General features: G+C 38.4%; 1 protein-coding gene across 4 annotated transcripts in view; it reads right to left on the bottom strand.

Annotated features, from left to right (window-relative positions):
- The window catches only part of FARS2 (phenylalanyl-tRNA synthetase 2, mitochondrial), a 232,453-nt gene that overhangs the window by 168,986 nt on the left and 42,055 nt on the right, over positions 1 to 21,412 (bottom strand). For 3 of the 4 annotated variants that reach the window (XR_005627770.1, XM_039712040.1, XM_039712041.1), the window contains exon 3: positions 8,665 to 9,300. The exons of the other annotated variant lie outside the window; for it this stretch is intronic. Coding sequence is in view for 2 of the 3 variants with exons in the window: in XM_039712040.1 (XP_039567974.1) it covers positions 8,665 to 9,282 (618 nt within the window). In the remaining variant the exon portion in view is untranslated. The remainder of the gene's footprint in view (positions 1 to 8,664; positions 9,301 to 21,412) is intronic. 4 annotated transcript variants of the gene reach the window in all.

Genomic DNA, 21,412 nt, shown 5'->3' with positions numbered 1-21,412 from the left:
TCTAGCACATTTCCTACAGACACAATGAATGAAGAGTCTGAGTTTAGACAGCAGGCAAACTAGCACCACAGTGCATTGAAGAAATACAAAAAAAAATCCAGTAGCATTTAACTTTGTATTGCTAGACACAAGGAGATTGCTGGCAGATTTAGAAAACATTTCTTCTCTTAATCTTCTTAGTGTGCTGCAGAAAATACTAAATTAAAAAGGGAATGTATAAATACCAAATAAACTGATTCGCCACCAATCTAACAAAAATGCCTTTACTAACCAAAAGGCAGCAGCTTGACAAACAAAGTATCATACTTTCAAATAACAGATTCTTTATTCAAGTGCTCATCTGAAAGATTAAACCCCCTTCTTCTTACTGATATTAACCCTACCTTGACTGAAACAAGAAGATAATACCCACCCTACAACTAATTTTCTGTCAGCAAGGCAGATTGGTCACCCAGCACGTGGTTTTGAAAGCCAGGGGAATTCAGAGAGGCCAGCATTTGCCTAGGGAGGATAATTGTCTTAGGCTTACCAGGTGGCCAGTGGAGAGACACAGGGTCCCTCACAGAGGAACACAGAGTGGCTAAATTAGCTTCCTGCTCTGAACAACCCTGCACAGGTAGCTATTTTTTCTATTGACTGACTGACTCACTCACTAAGCCAGAAACACCCTTCAGGCAACAGAGATGTTCCCTCTTTTGACCAGAATACACTGTATTTACACATTAGAAGGAACATTTGTTATTTTACCTATCAGCAGTATTTTAGGACATGAAATTCTCTTCCTCCTTTTCTCCTTTACTCCTTCCTTCAGCTTAAGACACTCCTCAGACCATTGCAAAGAACGGACAGTCTGGACACTAGCCTTCAAAATACAGCATATATATATATATAAACAAGTACATAGAAATTATTCTCCTTACTGCTGTATTATTTCTGAAATGTTGATATAACAATTACAGTCTAAAGCAAAATTCTATTTCAGTGGTTTATATCAGATGCGGAAACACAAACACACAAGAACCATTAAATACATTGAGTCATAATGCAGCACCTGCCTGAGCCCTAATCCTGCCAAAGAAAAAGTCACAGGCACTATCTCTAAGTGCCTCCAAGTCATAGGCTCCTTCTCCAAGCCAGGGCAAGGGTCCATGCAGCAGGGTACTGAGCCAGGCTGGGAGATAGATCAGGATGGGCAGTAACTCAGGAGAAGGGAAGAAACTGAGGGGTGTGAAAATGGTGAAGTCCAGCTTAGCAATCAAATATCAGCACATTAGCAGCTCCAAGAGATGAGCTAGCACACAGAACAGGGCTGGGTCACCTTGGGCACAGGTGTGACTCCAGTCCAGTTCAGAAAGGCTCTGAAAGCACAGCCATAAGGGAGTTCCTGAAACAGGCAAGCCAACAGCTCCCCCTTACAGTCAGGCACTGAGAGCCGCTTTGGTATTCTCCACAGAGGCTCCATCAGCTGCAGATGGGATTATACCAAGAAAAAACAAAGAGATACCTCACAGTTGTATTAATATTTATTCCTGACTTCCCATTCACTGACAATGCTATGTCAATACGAGCAGCTTTAAACCGATACGCCAATTTCACTACTACAACAATTGAACTGTGCTAAGTACACGTCTTGGATTAGAAACAGTTCAACATTTCTGTACACATAAAACCAGGAAAGTCAAAGCTTGAATAAAATGAAAAATCACCTACAGTCATTCCTTTTACATGTCAATTTTTCTCAAGCACATGTCTGAGCAAATGGAGAAAAAAAATACCTAACATCTTGCATAAAACACTGACACATGCAAGACAACAATTTCACATACATTCATTCCCTCAGTGCAGACTAAAACAGCATGCACTATTTTATTGTATTGAATACCATCAGTCACTACTACAAGCAGGAAAGAAATTTCCTGTAGCCATAAATCGAGTACCTGCATGTCTGTCTAGTGTAAGGACAAGAAGATTTTTCTTTGAGCAAAGGTGTGTAAAACATTGAATATTGGATCACCATGAAAAAGTCAAAAAAATTCACACTTCCCAGGATTTAGCAGCATATCTGACTGAAGCAGCATTACAAAGGAGAAGGCAGAAAGGAATTGAAGTGACCTAAGCATGTGGCATGAAGTTTACTCACAGTTTAGCTCATGATAAAAATAAAATTTAAAAATAAATTAAAATTTGATAACATGTAATGGCAAGACAGACTTTTAACTGGACAAGTACAAACAGAGCTATGGTCCTTCAAAAGCACATTCCAGCATTTCTTAGCCTGGCATGAAGGGCAGAAGTCACATTTGTGATTTAAACAAAGACCTCAGCATTTCCGCAATCATTTGACAGACTTTTTAGTCTCACATCCCTTCATTATCCATACACTTAGTATTCAAAATTAAGTGCCTCTTTTCAGGATGGCATTCATAGTAGGTTTCAGATCAGAGAGATCTGTAACTATATCCTGTCTTTCCACAATGCAGTTGTGTATTCCTCCTGCCACTCATGCATACACCAGTGATTAAGATAATGAATAAATCATACTCATATACTTATACTCTCAGGCAAACCAGCATTTAAAATTATCTCTATATGACGATCTGCACGTGACTACACCCAACCTTGCCACACCAAATACATTTTGTCTCACTGGCCCTAATAAATATCTCTAAAAATGAACCAACACTGCACTCTGAATCCACTTACAAATATCAAACCCCTCCCACAACATTTTAAATGTGCTGTGGAACTCAAGACTCAGCAAATGGATCAGGAATTTGGAAGATGCCACCAAGAGACAGCTCAAAGAGAAAATCTAATTTCAGTCTCAGTCAGCCTCCAAGATGTAACTATACACCCTGATGCAGCCAGCTTCAGGTACCAAAGAGATACACAGCCACATGACAGAAGGCTCTTCACTGCATATCAATAAGGCTTTTGGGGGGCAGAAAATGGCAAAAAAACTACTTCAACCCACAAGCTTGAAGGTGGTCACCCTAATTTCTACATCCTTCCATTCTAGTTCTCCAATTACAGCAAAGAAAGGTAACCTCTGTTGTTTTTTAGGGGTGGAGGGCTGGCTTTTTGGTTGCTTTTTTTTAAATCTAGTCAAAGTGTTTCAGTAAGAAAAGTGAAAACAATAAATGTTTTCAAACCCGAAAGAAAAAGTAACACTGCTACACAGATACCTGATATAATGAGACATCTATCATAGACTTCTGTTTCTGCAGCAGTAGAAATTCCTTGACTTTTAAGTACCTTAGACTTTCCAAATATACTTGTGGACACTCCCTTTTTAAATCTAGTCAAAGTGTTTCAGTAAGAAAAGTGAAAACAATAAATGTTTTCAAACCCGAAAGAAAAAGTAACACTGCTACACAGATACCTGATATAATGAGACATCTATCATAGACTTCTGTTTCTGCAGCAGTAGAAATTCCTTGACTTTTAAGTACCTTAGACTTTCCAAATATACTTGTGGACACTTTCTTTTTTTTTTCTTCTCCTGCACAATTTAAATATTGTATTTAATAGATTTAATGGTTTTATTCTGAAAAGCTTTGTTGGTTTGTTTGTTTGTTTTTTAGCTGGACAACAAAAAGACAAAGACTGAAAAAAATATGAAGTCTTCGCAGTAAAAGACGCACCATCAGTTTTCAAACTTCCTATTTTTTTTTCTTCTCCTGCACAATTTAAATATTGCATTTAATAGATTTAATGGCTTTATTCTGAAAAGCTTTGTTGGTTTGGTTTTTTATAGCTGGACAACGAAAAGACATAGTCTGAAAAAAATATGAAGTCTTCACAGTAAAAGATGCACCATCAGTTTTCAAACTTCCTGGACCATGGATCACTATCAAAATCTAACAGACCTTCTGATGCCCTTCACTGTCAAATTTTTGACTAAAAATAACAAAGAATACAATCTGAATCCTCAGATCAGTGAAGATCTATTTATTATGACATGATTTATACACCACAATTTGGAAAATACTGAATGATACAATATTCACATCTTGGATTAACACTGGAGAAAGTGAAATCAGTTCCACCTAAACTAACCAGGCTCTTCATTGTGACAACTCAGTTCAAATGCAGCTTCAGGAATAAATTCACCTCTGAATATTCTAGCAAAGTGATGCTGCTGCTCCTTTTTTTTACCCAGGTGGATCTAGTTCAAGTGCCTCTGCTCCTGTACTGACCTTGCTGCTCCCTGTGAGAAAGAGGGAAAGCGCTCTGGCTCCTTGGGACTGATGCTTTGCTCACAACCCTGCCCATAAGTTGTAGAAAGCTAAGAAGGGCTCCTTGGCCATTTGAACCTTTTGAAATATTTGTTCCTTGGTGCCCAGCTAAACACTGCTATTATGACTCCCACTCACAAGCACTCTCAGACATGTTGGAAAAGCTCCAAATAACTCCATGAGGTAGGTTGATCCCTGGAACACTACAAATTGATTTCAATTCCTTTACATGTCAGGATTAAAAAAAAAAAAGACTAAAGACAGGAAGGAGCCTCTTTGATACGTCAGAGCAACAGCACAGTGTCCAAAACTGCAGTAACATATAGGATTTTGAAGAAGTCAAACCTAAAGACACAAGTTTTCCATGGGGAAAACCCAGCACAGCGCTTGATTTAAAAAAACCCCAGAACTGCAGATGAGTGGTCAATCGGGAGTTCACATCATCCCATACCACAAGGAAAAGGATAAAAGCAACATCTTTTTCTTTTTAACAATATACCAGGAATATTGCCAAGGTACTGAAGTATGGGAAGATGAGGAAATGAGTATGTATTCAGATGAAAAAGAGAAAAAACTACTAATCTCCTATTACCCAGGACAAAGGTCTTTACATTTCAGGATATAAACACTAGAAGCTACAATACTCACTTTTTTTATAATTATATATAGTGCTTTGGAGGAGCAATCCTTTATTTGTAACTAGAATATTTACTCTTTTCCCATTGCATCCTTAAAAAAAGTTTTCATTTCTACCATGAGCACTTCAATGGAGAATAAAGATATATCCCTACTTCTTCTAGTACAAACAAGCCTGATGAGAGCATAATTTTTTCATCTAAACAACCTCATATTGGCCTCCACTGGAACAAGGTTACTAAATTAGAGGAGCAATTCCTATGTTTTAGCATCTGTTCCCCTGAAAATTTATGTATTATTTAGTATGGACTATAAAACACCGTATGAAGTCTCCTGCAAATGTGTAAACATTTTTTGTTATCAACTGAAATCTGTTCATTGACTGCCATTGGGTTTATATTGGCTCCCTCTTCTGGCTGACATGCACAAAGTGCAATGTAGTTGAGATTTTTTTTTCTCTTTTCCATAAATTATGGAACTGCACCAAAGGCAATGGGATAGCACGGAAATAATTTCTCTTATAACCCACCCAGGAAAACTGGCCAGCTCAGATCTGACTACAGCAGCATCAAAATTGCCAATCCAAAGTACTAACCAAAAGAAAAAAAAGCCATACACGGAAAAAAATTCACACATCAATTAGAAGAAAACCAGGAATGCTGCAGGAAAGTGAATACAAAAGGATATCATCTGGGGGTACTGTTTAAGAAAATAGCTCATTTTTTTGTTCAGAATTCTGAAGTAGATTTGGGAAGCTATTTTTGGTTTTAACTATTTGTTAGTCAGTTTCTACCTGTTCTTCTATTACATTCAGATAATAACCACCTAAAATTCTTTAAAATATATTGAAAACACGTCTAAATGTATTTTCAGATGTTCTTTGTTAGCAGTCCAAGGACATTTTTTATGAGAATAAAATTTAATAACATTTTCTAAGCATGAATTATTCTAACTTTTAGCAATGAGTTAGTCTGGGAGATGGGAATTTCTTTAGTACTTTAATATTTACACTCATACTAAGCTGCAGAAATGCATGTTACCTGCCCATCTTTAAATTATAGATTACTTCTCTCTTTAAAAAGTAATCAACCAACCATCATGAAAAAACATACAGCCAAAAAACCAAATAGCTCACAAATATATCAGAAAAAATACTGTAAAATTGCCAAACTTAGTTTGTTTTTCCAGATTTTACTTCAGCATACTGATTTTAGATTTGATATAAAGAATGATGATGAAGGCTTCCAGCAGAGGACAGGAGTTTTAACCTAGTCATGACTACAGAATTAGGTATTTGTAAAGGAGACTCACGTTTGTACACCTACATGTTTTGTATCCTGACTAAACTTTCAGCTGAAGACAAATTGACTTTTCCCCCACACCTCCGAAACTGAGATCAAACATCAAATTCCTCTAAGTTCAACTTATTATAAAAATAATAAGCTTTTCTTTTCCTTCTGACATTTTCTTAAGTCTGTGGTCACTTACACTGAGAAGACAGTGAATGATAAATGTAAAAAGCAAAAGAACAAATTAGAGCAGCAAACTGACAACAGCATTTAAAATTACTGTATTGGCCATAACATGAAATGTACCCCGGGCTTGTAGCTAACAGTTTTTCCCTTGGTTCCAAAGATTCTGATCCTTGGTACTTGTGCAAATTTCCTCTCACCTGAGACTGAGGGCTGGTTAGGAATGAAAAGTCTGAGACAACCGTAACAGGCCCTGACAGTCACATGTTTCTGCTCAGTGGGCTACAGCTTAAACTTGAGTATAAATAAATGAATATCAGAGCATTTCTCTCATGTAGTATTACCTCTATTTAGTCTTTGTTCCACTCAGACAGTTCCTTCTGGAATTATTTAAATGTGGATTATTCTGAACAGGCAACCAGAATACAAAACACAGAAAGAGTCCCAGTGAAATTTCAGAATTTCACATTCATTTTTTTCCACAAGGCTCTTGTGATTAACACTGTAAAAAAGGGTATATATAGAAACACAAACTGAAGCAAAAAAGGACACATCAGATCATGCTCAGGTTTATAATTTTTTATGTTGCCCAATAAACAACACTTTACACATCATACACCACACTATTCTTTCCTCATCAGTATAGAGAGCTCCCCAACAACATCTCAATCATTTTCTTGGATAAAAAGAAAGGACAGAAAAGAAACAAACTCCAGTGCAATGAATTAGATTGAACACTTTCTATTTCTAGATAGAACATGTCAGTGAAAACATTTCTGTAACTCTGTTCCAGTTATTCAAATCCTATTATTCCTATTATTAAATCTGTAGAGCAGAAAGAAATAGCCCACCATTAGGACCAAAATTTCTTAAGGGGTATATTCCTAAAGAAGTAGTTCAATGATTAGATCAATCGCACCCAAGGCTGAAGAAATTTCATCCTGCAGTAATGGTGACATTATAATTTTGTGGCAAGTGAAGTATTTCCATCTGAATGACTGAACTTCTGCGAAAGTGTAAAAAAAAATATTGTGTGATGAATAAAAACAGTTAAGAAATGGTATTTTCTTAATATAGTATTGTATACCATATATCCTGACTATATTCATAAATAGGCCTAAGGGAAAAGAACAGCAAACAAACGAGGCTAAGTCTGCAGTATTTCCATTTTGGGGTTACCAAAGCAGCAGCTGCAGGCTGGGTTCAGCCCCACACAGCTCTCAGGACACCTGCAGAGGCAGGGAAGAGTTCAGGTACGAGTTTGCAGTGGAACAAGCAGCAGCTGCATGGGGTGGGAGAGTGCAGTGCAGGCAGCACGAGCCCCTTCCATCACGGAGAAAAGCAGTGCTCTGTGATTACCTCAGTTTTCCCTCAGGCATCCAAAGGCATCAGGCTTCTCTGCCAAGCTCCTGTCACCCGCTGGCAAGCACATTAAGAATGGTCTACATCTCAGTATTATTAGAATAAGCTAGTTTTAGTTATAGAACTGTGAATTTGGCAGTATTGCTACAAGCATACACAAATTATACAAATCAATTACTATTTGGAAAACAAACTGGCTTATATTTACCACTGATCAATGATGCAGCAGAGTACTTAATGACACCCAGCATTTGCAGAGCATGCAAGCTATGCCAACAAAACATATAAACTTAAGAGTCTTGGACATCAACCTAGAGCTCTTCAGCTGATGCCTCTGGACTCTGATGGGTTTGCTGTGTATGCACCACACACACATAAATATTGGCTGCAACAGATGAATCCTTCAGTGCAGCTTTAGGATGAGTCGAAGAATGGAACAATTCCCTAGAAAATGACATTCATTTATGGCAGGTTGGCACTATTAAAAGAAAAAGATTACAGTGAAAACTGTACTTTGGAAGTAGCTGTGACAACTCGCATCCAAGGAGTCCTTCAAGAATTAATTTGATAGAGATTTTGGTAAAGTGATCTCACCAGAACAGAGTTATGACAGAAAGAGAACTGTGTTGTGCAGATCATTAACTGAACAAGTTGTTTCATTTCAGATTATGTTTCACTATGCTAGCTTTCAATAATATTGTCTTTCAATTTTTCACACTTTCCTAGGGAATTTTATAGTTGTTTTCAAATTCAACACTTTTATCTACATTTTCTGCAAATTAAAAATATTGTTATATGATAAATCACTTGATCTTTATCAAGGTGCAGCATAACGTTGTTGCTGTAACACACTTACGTGCATGACCCTTGTTCATGTGGATGAAGTTCGCTTGCAGCAAACACAAGACCAAGCAACTTACCCAAAATGTCTTTCACCCCAGCTAGAGAATTCATACCTCATGGCAGGAGAAGAGGCGCACTCCCTCCATCTGATGGAAGACGGGGTAGTGGGTGTTATCGATCGTGTCTCGGCGGTACACATCTCCCACTGCCAGGAAGGCGTCCAGGCCAGAGTGTATCAAGTCCCACTGATGGGCTGATGTATGTGCTCTTAGCATGTGGTCACGATTCAAGTAATAGTTATCCTCTTTCCTTCTGCTGGCATGGTTTTGTGGAATAAGTAAACTATCAAAATTCTGCTGGACTGTAACCACCGGAGAAAGACCGTCATACACAGAAAAGAGCGGAGTCCCACGGCGTCCTAGGTAATGCTTGTAGAAGTGCTCCTTCACCTGCTCTTTGATTAGCCACAAAGGGTGATGTTTTCTGTTGTGCAAGTTCTTCCCCACCTTGGCAAGAATCTTCTCTGTGACATTGCTGTAGTCATCCTGGGGATAAGATTTACCAAGCAGTTCCACAGTATTTGAGCAGGGTGCACTGGCAGCAAAATCTGAAGGTACAGACTTGGATGAAGAATGCCTTGAATGGGTAGGAATTCCTCTTACTTTTACTTTTGATGATAAAGCTGTTTTAGAATACTTAGCTACTCTCATGAATTTCCAGAGCATTGCCATTGTAAACTTTTTTATGATCTAGAGAAAAAAAAAGGAATTAAAAATATTTGAGTTAGGAGCTGCAATGTTGCTGCAGGAATTGCTATTATCTTAGGGATAGATAAATGCAAATCTGTGGTTGATTAGTACGACAAAGTTCCCATTATAAACCACTCTTTTGACTTCAGAGGATGGAAAATACTCAGAAACTTAACAGTGCCCTTCAGCAGTCAGAACTCGCTTGTAACAAGCAATTTACTTATTGCTGTATCATCTCCTCCATTAGCAGAAGCTGAAGAACGTGTTCCACATCTACCTGATGCATGTGGCACACACTACGCAATCATCACCAATTCTTATTTAATGCCAGACAAAACCACTTTAACCTTTCAAAGTACTGAACCACTGTGAAAAAAAACAGATGGCCAGACAAGTCACATATTTATATATAAACAGCTTATTAAATTCACATATGAGTATTGCACAAGATTCAGCATAAAGACTGCATAAAGTCAGAACCAGTGTTAGGATTTTGCAGTGATCACAAAACTCCTTTTTCCATATGTTCCCCAGGATGGCTGTTTGCACAGCTTCCACGGCTGTACAGGGGAGGCTTGTCAGGTACCGGGAAGGCAAAATGATGAGATTCTTCAAGTTGTCTGAACTGAAGAACTCATTTCCCATCAAAGGGCCATCTTTACACATCCTCCCTATTCACAGACAGGCTTTGTGCTTCATGTGTACACAGCTGCATTCTCCGTAGAGCTCAAAGACAATTCCAAAACCAAAGAGTTTTGAGAGTGATGAACCTTTCGGTCACTCCATATGCATAAGCCCATTCTGAGATGAAAAACTACTTGAAAAATCTATCGTCGGGCTCCAGAAATATTAGCAAAGGTCCCAGTAAAATAATTAAGCATTAAAATTTGCTTATTATGTAATGGGAAAACAGAGACGTTTTCCCATTACCTAAACAGAAGTTAAGGGACCAGGGAAAGGCATCTGCTAAAAACTGGCTTGTATTTCTCTATGAACCAAGAATTACAGGGCCCAAGGTTTTCTGAGTTAAAGAATTTTCTATGAAAGTAATCTTAAAGAACTGGAGGAAGAAAGGACATAAGCAATAATAAATGCACCACAGTCTTCAAGACATACAGTCTTTAGGTTTACAGTATCTGGCTAGCTTTCCACAGGAACATAAGGAAAACAAGTGTAAGTAACAAAAAAACAAGGTGAGACTATTTTTCATATTCTCATGCTTCAAAATATGTATGCAAATGAACAGACATACTAGAATAGAGAGTCCCAAAAAAACAAATCTGTAAAAAGTAATGAGTATGGCCACATTCAGCTTTCTTTCTTCTGGCTTGTATCTAGAAGTTTTCCATAGGTCTATTTCCTCAAGTAATTGTATCTCAATCAATCAAAATAAAGGCAAGTTGGGTAAACAGAAATTAATTCTGGTGGGGAAGTATAAGATTACTGAATATTTGGTTTAATCCCTTTTCTGGTAGAATATCTTTAGAAATAAGTAACAGCTATAAATTTTATCTAGTTTTGAAACTTTTAAGAATGACTGCCTTTGGCAGGGGGGCAGTTAAGAGTTTACAAAGGTATTTCATCAAATTAGCTCTTGATCATAACTGAGAATGTTCTTCAATAAATGAATTCACACACATATCAGAAACCACTCTGATAGAGGCTAAGCAAGGGATAGCCTTACATTTTGAAAAGAGACCCCATTTTCCTGAAACATACGTTCTCCTTCATGGAAACTGAGTTCTCATTTTCAAACAGCTGCTTGAAATACCCAGTCCTAGTCAGATAATGAATTCGGCTTCCCTTAAGTAAATACCACCATCTGCCCATACATTTATTTCTCTAAAAACTTCAATTCAAAACTTACACATAACCGTAATGTACAAAAAAATTCCCATAAGTTTATCGTGATTCTTGTGATGCTTGCTGCTTTCTTAAATATCATTCCTCTGAGAATCAGACAACCGTATGAGAAGCTCAGCTTTCACATAAACAGTTTTGATGATTATAAATTTATGGGAAAAGAAATAAGAACATGTACCACAGGTACTGGGGGGGCACTCTTGCTTGTGTGCTTCAGACTCATTATTTTTAAGGGAGACTCTAGTATATACATCCTCAAGGGCTTACCTGATTATATTTCAGTACTTGTAATGAGGAAGCCTGCTATCAGTTTCTGATAGTTCAGAAACACTTTCTTCTAAGCAAGTCATATATACTCCTCACAAACTTGTACAGGAGAAAAACCTACAGATGAACCTGTATCAGAGTTTTTATCTTAACATTATGCCTATGCCTTAAATAGTTGAATGACATTATTACCTGCATTATTACTCTAATCCAAAGCAAAATTTGAGCAGTAAGTAATGTGAACAATAAGAAAAGTTACAGGTTTTTTATGAGTTATCCAATGTCCAAGTACTGCAAACAACAGCAAGCAAGCACTAAATGTGTCCGTAACAAGGTATCACCCAGAGTTCCAGAAACACTGAAGTCCTACACCAAAACTCTGCTGCTTCCCTCTCTCACCACAGAGTCACGTATTCCTCTTTCAGAATCATTACAGAAAAATGGTATTGGACTTAGTTCAACTCAACTGGTGATAAGTTACTTTCTTCTCTGTGGTTTCTCTGCCCAAATGTAAAATATGTTTACACTCTGCAGACTGTACACAAAATCTTCAAACCAAAGTAATGTTTACCAAGGCAGAGAGCAACACTGGAAAATAAAGACATCTCTTTACCTTTAGTCTAGCAATAAATACCTGGTGTTAAGAACACACTAATTACTTAAGTTCACTTATAATAAACAGAAATTAATGCATTTATGTTTATTTATTTCTGTGTTTATCTAAATGTCTGAAAAAGCAGTTTAAATGTATCATTTTCTTCCTTTATTTCCACCATGCTTTTCATCTGGCAGGGAAACAAAACTGTTTTCTGTGCACACTGACAAAACCTGAATCCCACAGCAAGACCTGCCAGCCAGCTAACAAGAACAGCGAGCCAAACAGCAGCTGCAGGTCCTGTAGCTGAAAACAAATACATAAACAGGAAATACACATTGAACAACCACCACTGACATCTACCACCCAAAGATGGCAAAGCCCTCCACCAGCATCACCAGCAAGTCCTGCTCTCTGGGATTGACAGTGGCTCTGGCTTGCAGCTGGGAGACAACACAGGGCTTTGGATGCAGATGCAGGGTTTTGGAAGCAGGCTGCTCTGCTGGCAGCTCTCTGTGGGGTTTCTCAAAGCTCTGCAGGTGGACATGCAAGCACCAGGCCCACCACCTCCTATTACACATGTCCCCATCCAGACAGCACCACTGACACATTCCAGGGTACCTCAGCAGCTCCCCTGAAGCTCCATGGGCTCAGGCTGCTGGACCTCAACCTCCATACTGAGATGTCCACTAGAACTCTAGTCTTGGATAGGAATGACATCATACGTTACGTTGTGCCAATACACTTGGAACTATGCTTGCACCCAGCTCATGCTTTTGAGCAGCTCCAAGGCAGACCAGAGGACAGGAGGTGGCATCCAAGCCACCCAGGGTGAAGGCATAAGAACAGCCCTGTCCATGCTGTGCATAGACCAGGCACAGATATGACCACGCTGCCAACACCAGTCCTGTATCACAGACCCTGTGACATTTCTACAGCAGTTTCAATTGATGGGCAAGGCTCCTTCCCGCTCCACAGAAAACCAACCATCCCCCATGCAGCAGCCCAGCAGATATTACACATGCTGAAATACACCACAGTCAGGAGCCTGACAACGGGGAAATAGCACACGGAATACATCAGACAAAAAATACCATGGTTTTGGAGCACATGCAAAAGGCAGTTTGATTTGATAAGGGATGATACTGCTGTACTGTTAAGGAATGTCCTTTCATGTCTAAATCCAGGTTTCCATGTCAAAGTGCAGCAAGGATTAAGACAGCATTATCACAGCTGCAATGGTATTTGTCACAATTCTCCACTACCCAGCAGAGGCTTAGGAAAGAATCCTAGACTCAGTGAAATTCCTCCTTACACCTGCTTTGAAAAAGGAGGAGAAAAGAGGGATAGTTTAGCAGCTCACAATGAAAGGAGACAGCGCTGTGCACCAATGTTGTTTCATTCACTCACCTCTCCTGTAAAAGTGGAAGAGGGAGAAGCCTCCTGAGAGCCCAAGGGGGCCAGCTCATGAGGCCATTTGCTCGGTGTTTGCATCTGTGAGCCAAGGGCACCCTCGCTCCTGCTGACCACTTTTCTCTCTGCCCTGTGCTTTTTACAGCTTATGGCTGCAGAAACACAGATGGGCTACTGCATACATAAACCCAAGTACATGACGGGTTTGAAACCAAAATTCTACAAAGATGAGAGTCTGTCTCCTATCCAAGAATAGCTAATTAATGCAAGACTCTGAAGTGCCATGGAAAATGTTAGAAAAGTTGGGCTGCCACCATTTTGTGATGTGACAGCTTTTATCTACCGTATGTGTGGGGAGGGGAGTTCAACCAACATAGCATATGTTAAAACAAAAATTATAAACATATGTTAGGCTGCTAAAATTGGACATTTACCAGTCTGCTTAGCAATTTAGCTAAGCATTGAATTTTAGTTTTGAAAACTATGTAGGCATACAGCAGCAAAATATCATTGTATTGCCATGACCATATCTGCCTCGCATAGGATATAACATAAACTATTTTGCATGCAAAACTAATAACAAGCTTGGATTTTTTAATGCTCATTTTAAAATGATGATACATTGCTGCACACCAGAACAGACTTCTACTGAGCATGCTGGATTTATACAACACACAGACTTCTGAAATAGCCTTACAGATAAATTAGAATGGATCCATTTTAGAACCTGACCTTCCAAGGGCAGAATATTATCAGATATATCTGATGATGGCTAAACACCATTAAAATACTTCATGAACTACAAAGCACTGGCAAGATAATATAGCTTTCAAGTATTTGGCTCTTAATTTTTTCATGTATTTGGAGTTCATCTAGTTAATAATCTGTCAGTAAGTTCCAGAAACACACAGAATAACTTTTTATTATTATTTTGGTTTTTTTCTTGACTGAAGCAAAAATATGTCATAAGCTGGCTGGCTGTCTGCTCTGTAATGGTGATACATTAATCACGATGCCACCTTCGGCAACATTCTGAGGTTTGCAAGATCGAGAGAAAAAACTAAAAAAACTTTCCTAGGATAAGGCATGATCCTGCTTTCTCTCAGTGCTACATATAAGACCTTCTTAAATATGAAAGGTATGAACAACCATGCTCCTTTTCTACTAATGCAGAAGATGCTGACTGTCTGAAAAAAGGCCAGCATCTCATGGCCTGTCCCACACACACAAGCACCTGGATGCAAGTACAGAAAATACTGTCTACACTGCTGAGGCACACCTTCAGCCACCTGCACCACTCCCTTGGGACTGCAAGATGGCCAAGATAACCACAGTGAGCAGCAAGTGTTTGCAGAAGGGAACATACCTCTGGGCAAGCACCCATTCCAAAATGTCTTGCATCATCCCTTGAGTTCAGTCACCACCCAGATGCAGGCTGGATATTGCAAATGATGACAAAATGCTATATCCACTGCAAAAGTTTCAGTGCCCCAAGCAGGCCTCCAAAAGCTGCTGCAGGCTCTAGTTTCCCTGCTAAACAGGGAATTGCTCAGGTTTATCCATAAGTTTCCCACTTACTAAAAGGATAATGCTTCCAGACATATGATTCAAGGCAAGTTAAATGCATTTCAGTAGCCAAAACCCTTGCAAACTCTGTAAGCTGTGCTGCCAACTGGTATGAGACCATTTCAAAGACTCATATAATCACATTTCAAGACAAGTTATAGTGAATTTGTTTTGAGCAATTCAGTAAAGTATCCACACACTGGAATTTGTGATCAGCAAGCTAATCAGGTACATCAAATTGCTGAATTATTGACACAGCATATAATTTTTCAAAAGAAAGGTATACAGCATAAATGACATTAAGAGTTAAAGACCAAAACTAAACAAATTCAGACTTCTGGGTGGGTAGAAAGGTGAAAAACTCTTTAACATGCAAAATTCAGAAGTATACAGTGAAAAGTCTGACTACACTATTTTCATTTGGACTTAAACAGATGAATAAAAACAAAAGCAAATTCTGACAAAATAAATTATGGCTGGAAAAAGAAATTATATATATGCATGACAGAAGATCAGAAGATTCAACTAAGGAAGATAATCAGACACAATATCTGTTTTCTTTCATTCATACCTTTTTTTTTCCCCAAAAAACTTAAACAGAGTTTGTTATTTACTGAAGAAATGTCAATAAGGCCCTTTAGTGGTAACTTTCAATAGTGCATGATGACTAAGGGACACACAACTACTAAAAATTAAACAGCTGTGACCTGATCTCCTGCCAACATTCCTGCGTTCTTCCTTACCTTCACCATGAGACAAAACATCTAATAGTCAATGCCATATTTTAAGGGAAAATCCTCATTACACAAACGTATTTTGAATACATTACATTACAAATTATAGACTGTGAAAAGGCAATGCAAAATTTATTCTTAAATATTCGCAAATGTGTCTACTTCCTTTACATATACCATTTTTCAAGGAATGCAATCTGAAAAAATACTACCTTTGGCTGCTGAGGGAATATTCTTTTTCCAATGCCTTGAAAATGTTGCCAAACAGCTTTCTGCATTTGTAAATAACTGTCAGATGAAAGGGACAGAGACACTTAAATACCTATAAAATCCTCACTGCAAGATTATCATTATCACTATTTCTTCTGCCTTTTTTCCTTCTGCAACTCATTATCCGTATTTCTTTACAGATGCATACACCACCAAGTATTTTACTCCTATAGAGTTTCATATGAGCAAAAATAAATTTGTTTCAAAATTAAATATTGGCAGTATTTATGTGTAAGGGGGGGTAGTACTTTCTTAATTCTCACTGATTAGCTACACCATTTGGGCATAATAAAACTTTAGAGACCACATTCTGCCTTAACAGGAAGGGGGAGCAATACCTTTTTTAAAAAAAGGTTATTCAATACAAAGAATGGAACACATACAGACTTTGTAACAGTGCAAAGGACAGCAGGAGAAACCAAATTATTTAGATGGACATGCCAGAGGAGGCAGCTAACATCAATCACTAAGTTCATCCACAAATGAGAAAGTCTTCAGCTTTACCTGCAGTATCCCCGTAGTACTGATTCTAATTCCATTCTTCTGGAGAACTGGGGAAATCCATGACTTTCCACAGATCTCCAGATGCTCTCCTTAATAATACCCTAGCCAACATGGTGTAGTTAGAATAAGTATTACTATAAAACAGCAAGCATAATTGATATTTTAGACCAGGAGTTATTCTATGCTTGTAACTGGCATGTAATCAACAGTATTTAAATCAAACAAGCCTTTCTTAGGATGTTTCAACTCTAAGTAGCAGCAGTAAATTTTGTGTCATATCAATTTTCTGTCACATCAAGCTTTAAAGAGATCAGTTTGACAAATTTGCTATCATCTTAAGCCAAAATAACACCAGAGACCCACACCTCATACCTAGCTGCAATATGAACTTTGTCTCAACTCAAGCTCTAACTCAGCTGTGGTATCATTCCTTGGTCTGTCTCTGTTACAGAAATAATGAAAGTGTGAACAGACAGAGCCTTTATCAGGACTATGTATATTTCAACAGCCAATCAAAAAAAGTAAGAGACAAATATCTCTACGGATTTCCCTTCAGAATCAATAAGTCTCACAGACTTCAGGATGGATAAAGAAGAGAATATGTGGATGTTTGTGGTGGAGACTCCACTGCAGTACAGCACCTCCCACCTGGAAAATGCATGGTCACGTGTGTACAAATAAGTCATCTCTAGTTTGAACTGCACCATCTTCATTTATCTGTCATGGGCTCTGACAAAGCATTTAAGAAAAAGATTAGAGGGCTCCTAAAGAAGGAACTACATTTCCCTGCCTGGGGCATACCACTTGTCTGAGGTTGGTTGGAACAGGCCTGAAATATTAATGAGTAAGCCATTTGTCAAGAAAATTATGCAAGAAAACTTGGCAGCCATACAAAGGGGTTAGCAATAAGATACCAAGCTAGGGCAGTGCACACTAAGCACTTGAAAGAGAAAACAGGAAGGAAAAAAATTTTCATTTGCCTGCCCACATTCATAAGCTTTGGAAGAAAACAGTAAATTAATGAGTAAAACATCACACTCAGTAATAACAGGTACTAACTTCAAAAAGTGACTATGAGCTGCTCTAGGTCAAGAATTAAAGTTTTTAGGTATTGATTCCTTCAAGACATTTCTCCTAGTGACATTCTTTGCAAATAAACTTGCTTACCAGGTAGCATGTGAGCTAAAAGGTGTTGTCATGACAGAAGACACTGAATTATTGAAAATTCACATAAGTAAATGGGGAAAACAAAAACTATTCCCACAAGGGAAAGACACACAAAACCAAAAAAGCACACTCTTCTTGAAGTTTCCTCACAAATCATAGTGAAGAAAAGCAAAGACAAAATTGTAACCACTCTGTCAAATCACATGTTAAAATCTATACTCTCTAAACAGACTGAAGACCTAAATCACTTCCAGGAGTTTCCAAGCATCACTTCTCCTTAAGAGGAACTTGCAAAAGAAAAAGATGGAAAACGCTTCAGTCAGACTCCATGTTTTATATTTATTTTCAATTTTTATATATTTATCATGTAAGTATGCTTTAGAGCCAGGTACCCTATAATTTTATATAGCACTCCTTATATAAGAAATTTGAAGGCTTAGTTTTTAAGTAGACAGTGCTAGTTTTTACTGTAAGGAAATCTGAAAAGCATTCAAAGCATCACAGTATATTAAAAACTAATCTAAAATTCGCATTAAATATGACGATTGTCAAATAAGGCAAATTAATAATTTATTTTGGTTTACCAAAACCTAGCCATAGTCACCTTGCCAAATGTTAAGCACATCCAACAATGTGATCCATAGGTTTAATCACTATTGACACTAACTGGACTCCATGACATACCCAGAACAGTGTGATGCAGCAGCATTTAGACTTCCATTAAGCAGCACTCTTCTTTTCCAAAGCATATCTCTGCATCAGATCTCAAAGTGCTTTTCAGCCATTAACCAGTTAAGCTCTACAGTATGCTCATGGGAAAAGTATTGCATTATTTATACCCATTAGTGCAGCAGTTCCCAAGTCAAAAGCACTGTATTTCAACATCTTGGCTTTCACCTCTTTTTTTCCCAAATTGTTTTGACTATATTGCCATTTTTCTCTGTGTTCAGAATTTTTTGTTGTTTGCAATATCATTTTATCAACAGTTTAACAAGTATAACTGCTACTGTGAACAGAATCAAAATGTTTTGAGAGCAGCTTGCCAGAACTGCCCATTAGGAACAACACTGAACAGCTCAGAAAAAGTGAGATATTCTTATTGAAACAATCTTCTCCTTGAATGTGCAGATTTTTAAGGTTTAAACCTACATTCCTCAAGCAAGAATTAGAGAGCCATTGCTCTGCTTGTATTGTGGCTCAAACATCAATGTTATGGTAATTACAATTATGTTCTTAGTATGATCAGGAGAGAACAACTGTAGAGGTAAAAGACATTCAGGGAGGATGGTATAGGGAAGGTATATAAATGAAGCTTTATTAAGACAAACGGGGAAATGCAAAACTGGGTGGACTCACCATTGCTGCTGTGCCTGCTCCATGGCAGGGTTGGCCTAAAACCCAGCAAGGCATTCACAAATTGTTATCTTCTAGATAGGATTTCACCTCTGTTCACTATGTTTACCAAAACCAAGGAGAGCATTTATTTCAATGAAGACATTATACCACAGAAGCACAGAATTATTAAGGTTGGCAGCCTGTTCCAGTGCTCTGCCACCTGAAACATAAAGAAGTTCTTCCTGATGTTGAGATGGAACTTCTTGTATTTTATTTTATGGCTACTGCTTCTCATCTTGACAGTGGGCAACACTGAAAAGAGTCTGGCACCATCCTCTTGGCACCTGCCTTTTTGATATATGCATTAATGAGATACCCTCTCAGTCTTCTCCAGACTAAACAGGCCCAGCTCCTGTGGTCTGTGCTCATAAGAGATTGTCCAGACCCCAAACCATCTTTGTGGCACTCACTGAAACCTCTCCAGGAGCTCCTTGCCTTTCCTGCACTGAGGAGCCCAGAAATGCACACAGCACTCCAGATGTGGCCTCACCAGAGCTGAGCAGAGGGTGAGGATCACCTCCCTTTTCCTGCTGGCCACATTCTTCGCAATGCACCCCAGGATGCCATTGGCCCTCCTGGCCATGAGGGTTACTGTTGGGTTATGGTCAACTTGTCATCTACCACACTCTGTTTGTTGGTGACCTCTTTTGGGGAAGTGTCACACTGTACTTAACCCCACTGCTGCTTTTGCCTCAGTGGTTTTGCAGTGAATCATGTCAGCCTCCAAGTCCGGCCAGGGAAAAGAGAATTACATGGGTGGATGTTTGTCTCTCCTGTATCACTTGTGAGAACTAACAGAGTCATCTGAGATTCAAACGCATTACAAGATCCAAGGCAAGCAATTAAGAGTCTTTTAGTCATATTTACCAGTGAAAACCTGGCCAAAAGCCACAGCACACCATCAGCCTTATGATTTGGCTCTGCAGGCGCCAAAACGCTTGGTGCCAGCCTGGCACAGCAGCCAGCATTTGCTGGAGTTTTGCAAAACCGGCTCAGCAGAGCTCACACAAAGCCCACAACAGCTTCAGAGTAAAGGAAAAAGAAAGCAAATCTCACCAATGTCATGAAACAGGCAGAGGATGTCTACTACACCATGCATTGTTACCATTACAGTAGACCTTGAATCCAGGAAAACTAAAGACAAAATCTGAAGATACAACACATGAAAGGGAAATTGTCATGCCTGGTGCTGCCAGCATAGGCAATCCGAAAGAAATGTGAGGCCACTAGTGACAGGAACCACATATAAACACTAAATAATCCTACATTATAATCTTCACAATGACCAGTGGGTGGAGGAAAACCAAATGCACAGTGTAATTTAAAAGCATTATAAGATGCTTAGAAACCAAATCATTATTGAACAGAGATGTAGGTCTCAATGTGCAATAAGGTGGGAAACTGTGACTTGCTGAGACCAGAATCAACTACCTGGGACCTGAGAAGGCCACAATGAATTAGCTTTATGGTAAAAAGGTATGGCCACAACACCTCTCCCCCACATAAATTAAAAAAACAAAAGACTACTACTACAATAAGCTGCAGGCAAGGAAAATCAGGTTTTATTTAACAAAGAAAAACATAACTGGCATCTACACAACACCTAACTCGGGCAGACACAGATTTATGATGTGCACCAATATTTTTTCACTACAAAACTTTCATATTACGTTCCTGGAATTCTAGAGACCACTGCCCAGAGCTAATAAGTAAAAATGATGGCTCAGAATTGTTTTCTTCTCGGTACCTGCTAGCTCAAAGGTACAATTTCCCAAGTATAGACTATCATGTAAGCAACACGGGGATTGACTCTTTTCATTTTGGGGGTATTTTTCCTCTGTAGTTAATATCTTATTTGGTCTTAAAACATATTAGCTTTATTTTCATACTACTAATCTGCATATACTCAAAGAATCAAAATATTTACAGTAAATTTGTCCAGCTTACAATATGATGTAACAAAATCTGACCTAGCATAGCACATCATTCCATTTTCTATGCAGCTTTAAAATATGAGTATTGGACGCTACTTTTGAGGCTGAGTAGACAAAATCATATTCATCACATCTGATGAACCTAATTCATCTACAAATCTACTGAATGCCCAAATGTGAACTTGCAATTTATTCAAAAACATGTAAGAAAATTGCAACAATTTCTATGCATAATTGCACAAACATCTAACTTCACTACCTCTAAATTAATTTGCATGTGGCACTTTCATATTCGTAAAATTAGAAGTAAACATTTACAGTTGTTTACATGTTTCTACCCCACCAGCCAAGGATGAAAAGTCTCAGGATGAAAGTTTTTTAATTCTGAAAGTAAAAGCTGCTAT

Source organism: Passer montanus, unplaced genomic scaffold (genome assembly GCF_014805655.1).
Source record: "Passer montanus isolate IOZ18808 unplaced genomic scaffold, ASM1480565v1 scaffold26, whole genome shotgun sequence".
Taxonomy (NCBI): Eukaryota; Metazoa; Chordata; class Aves; order Passeriformes; family Passeridae; genus Passer; species Passer montanus.
Note: the sequence above shows the minus strand (reverse complement) of the source record. Positions and strands in the feature narration are given on the sequence as shown.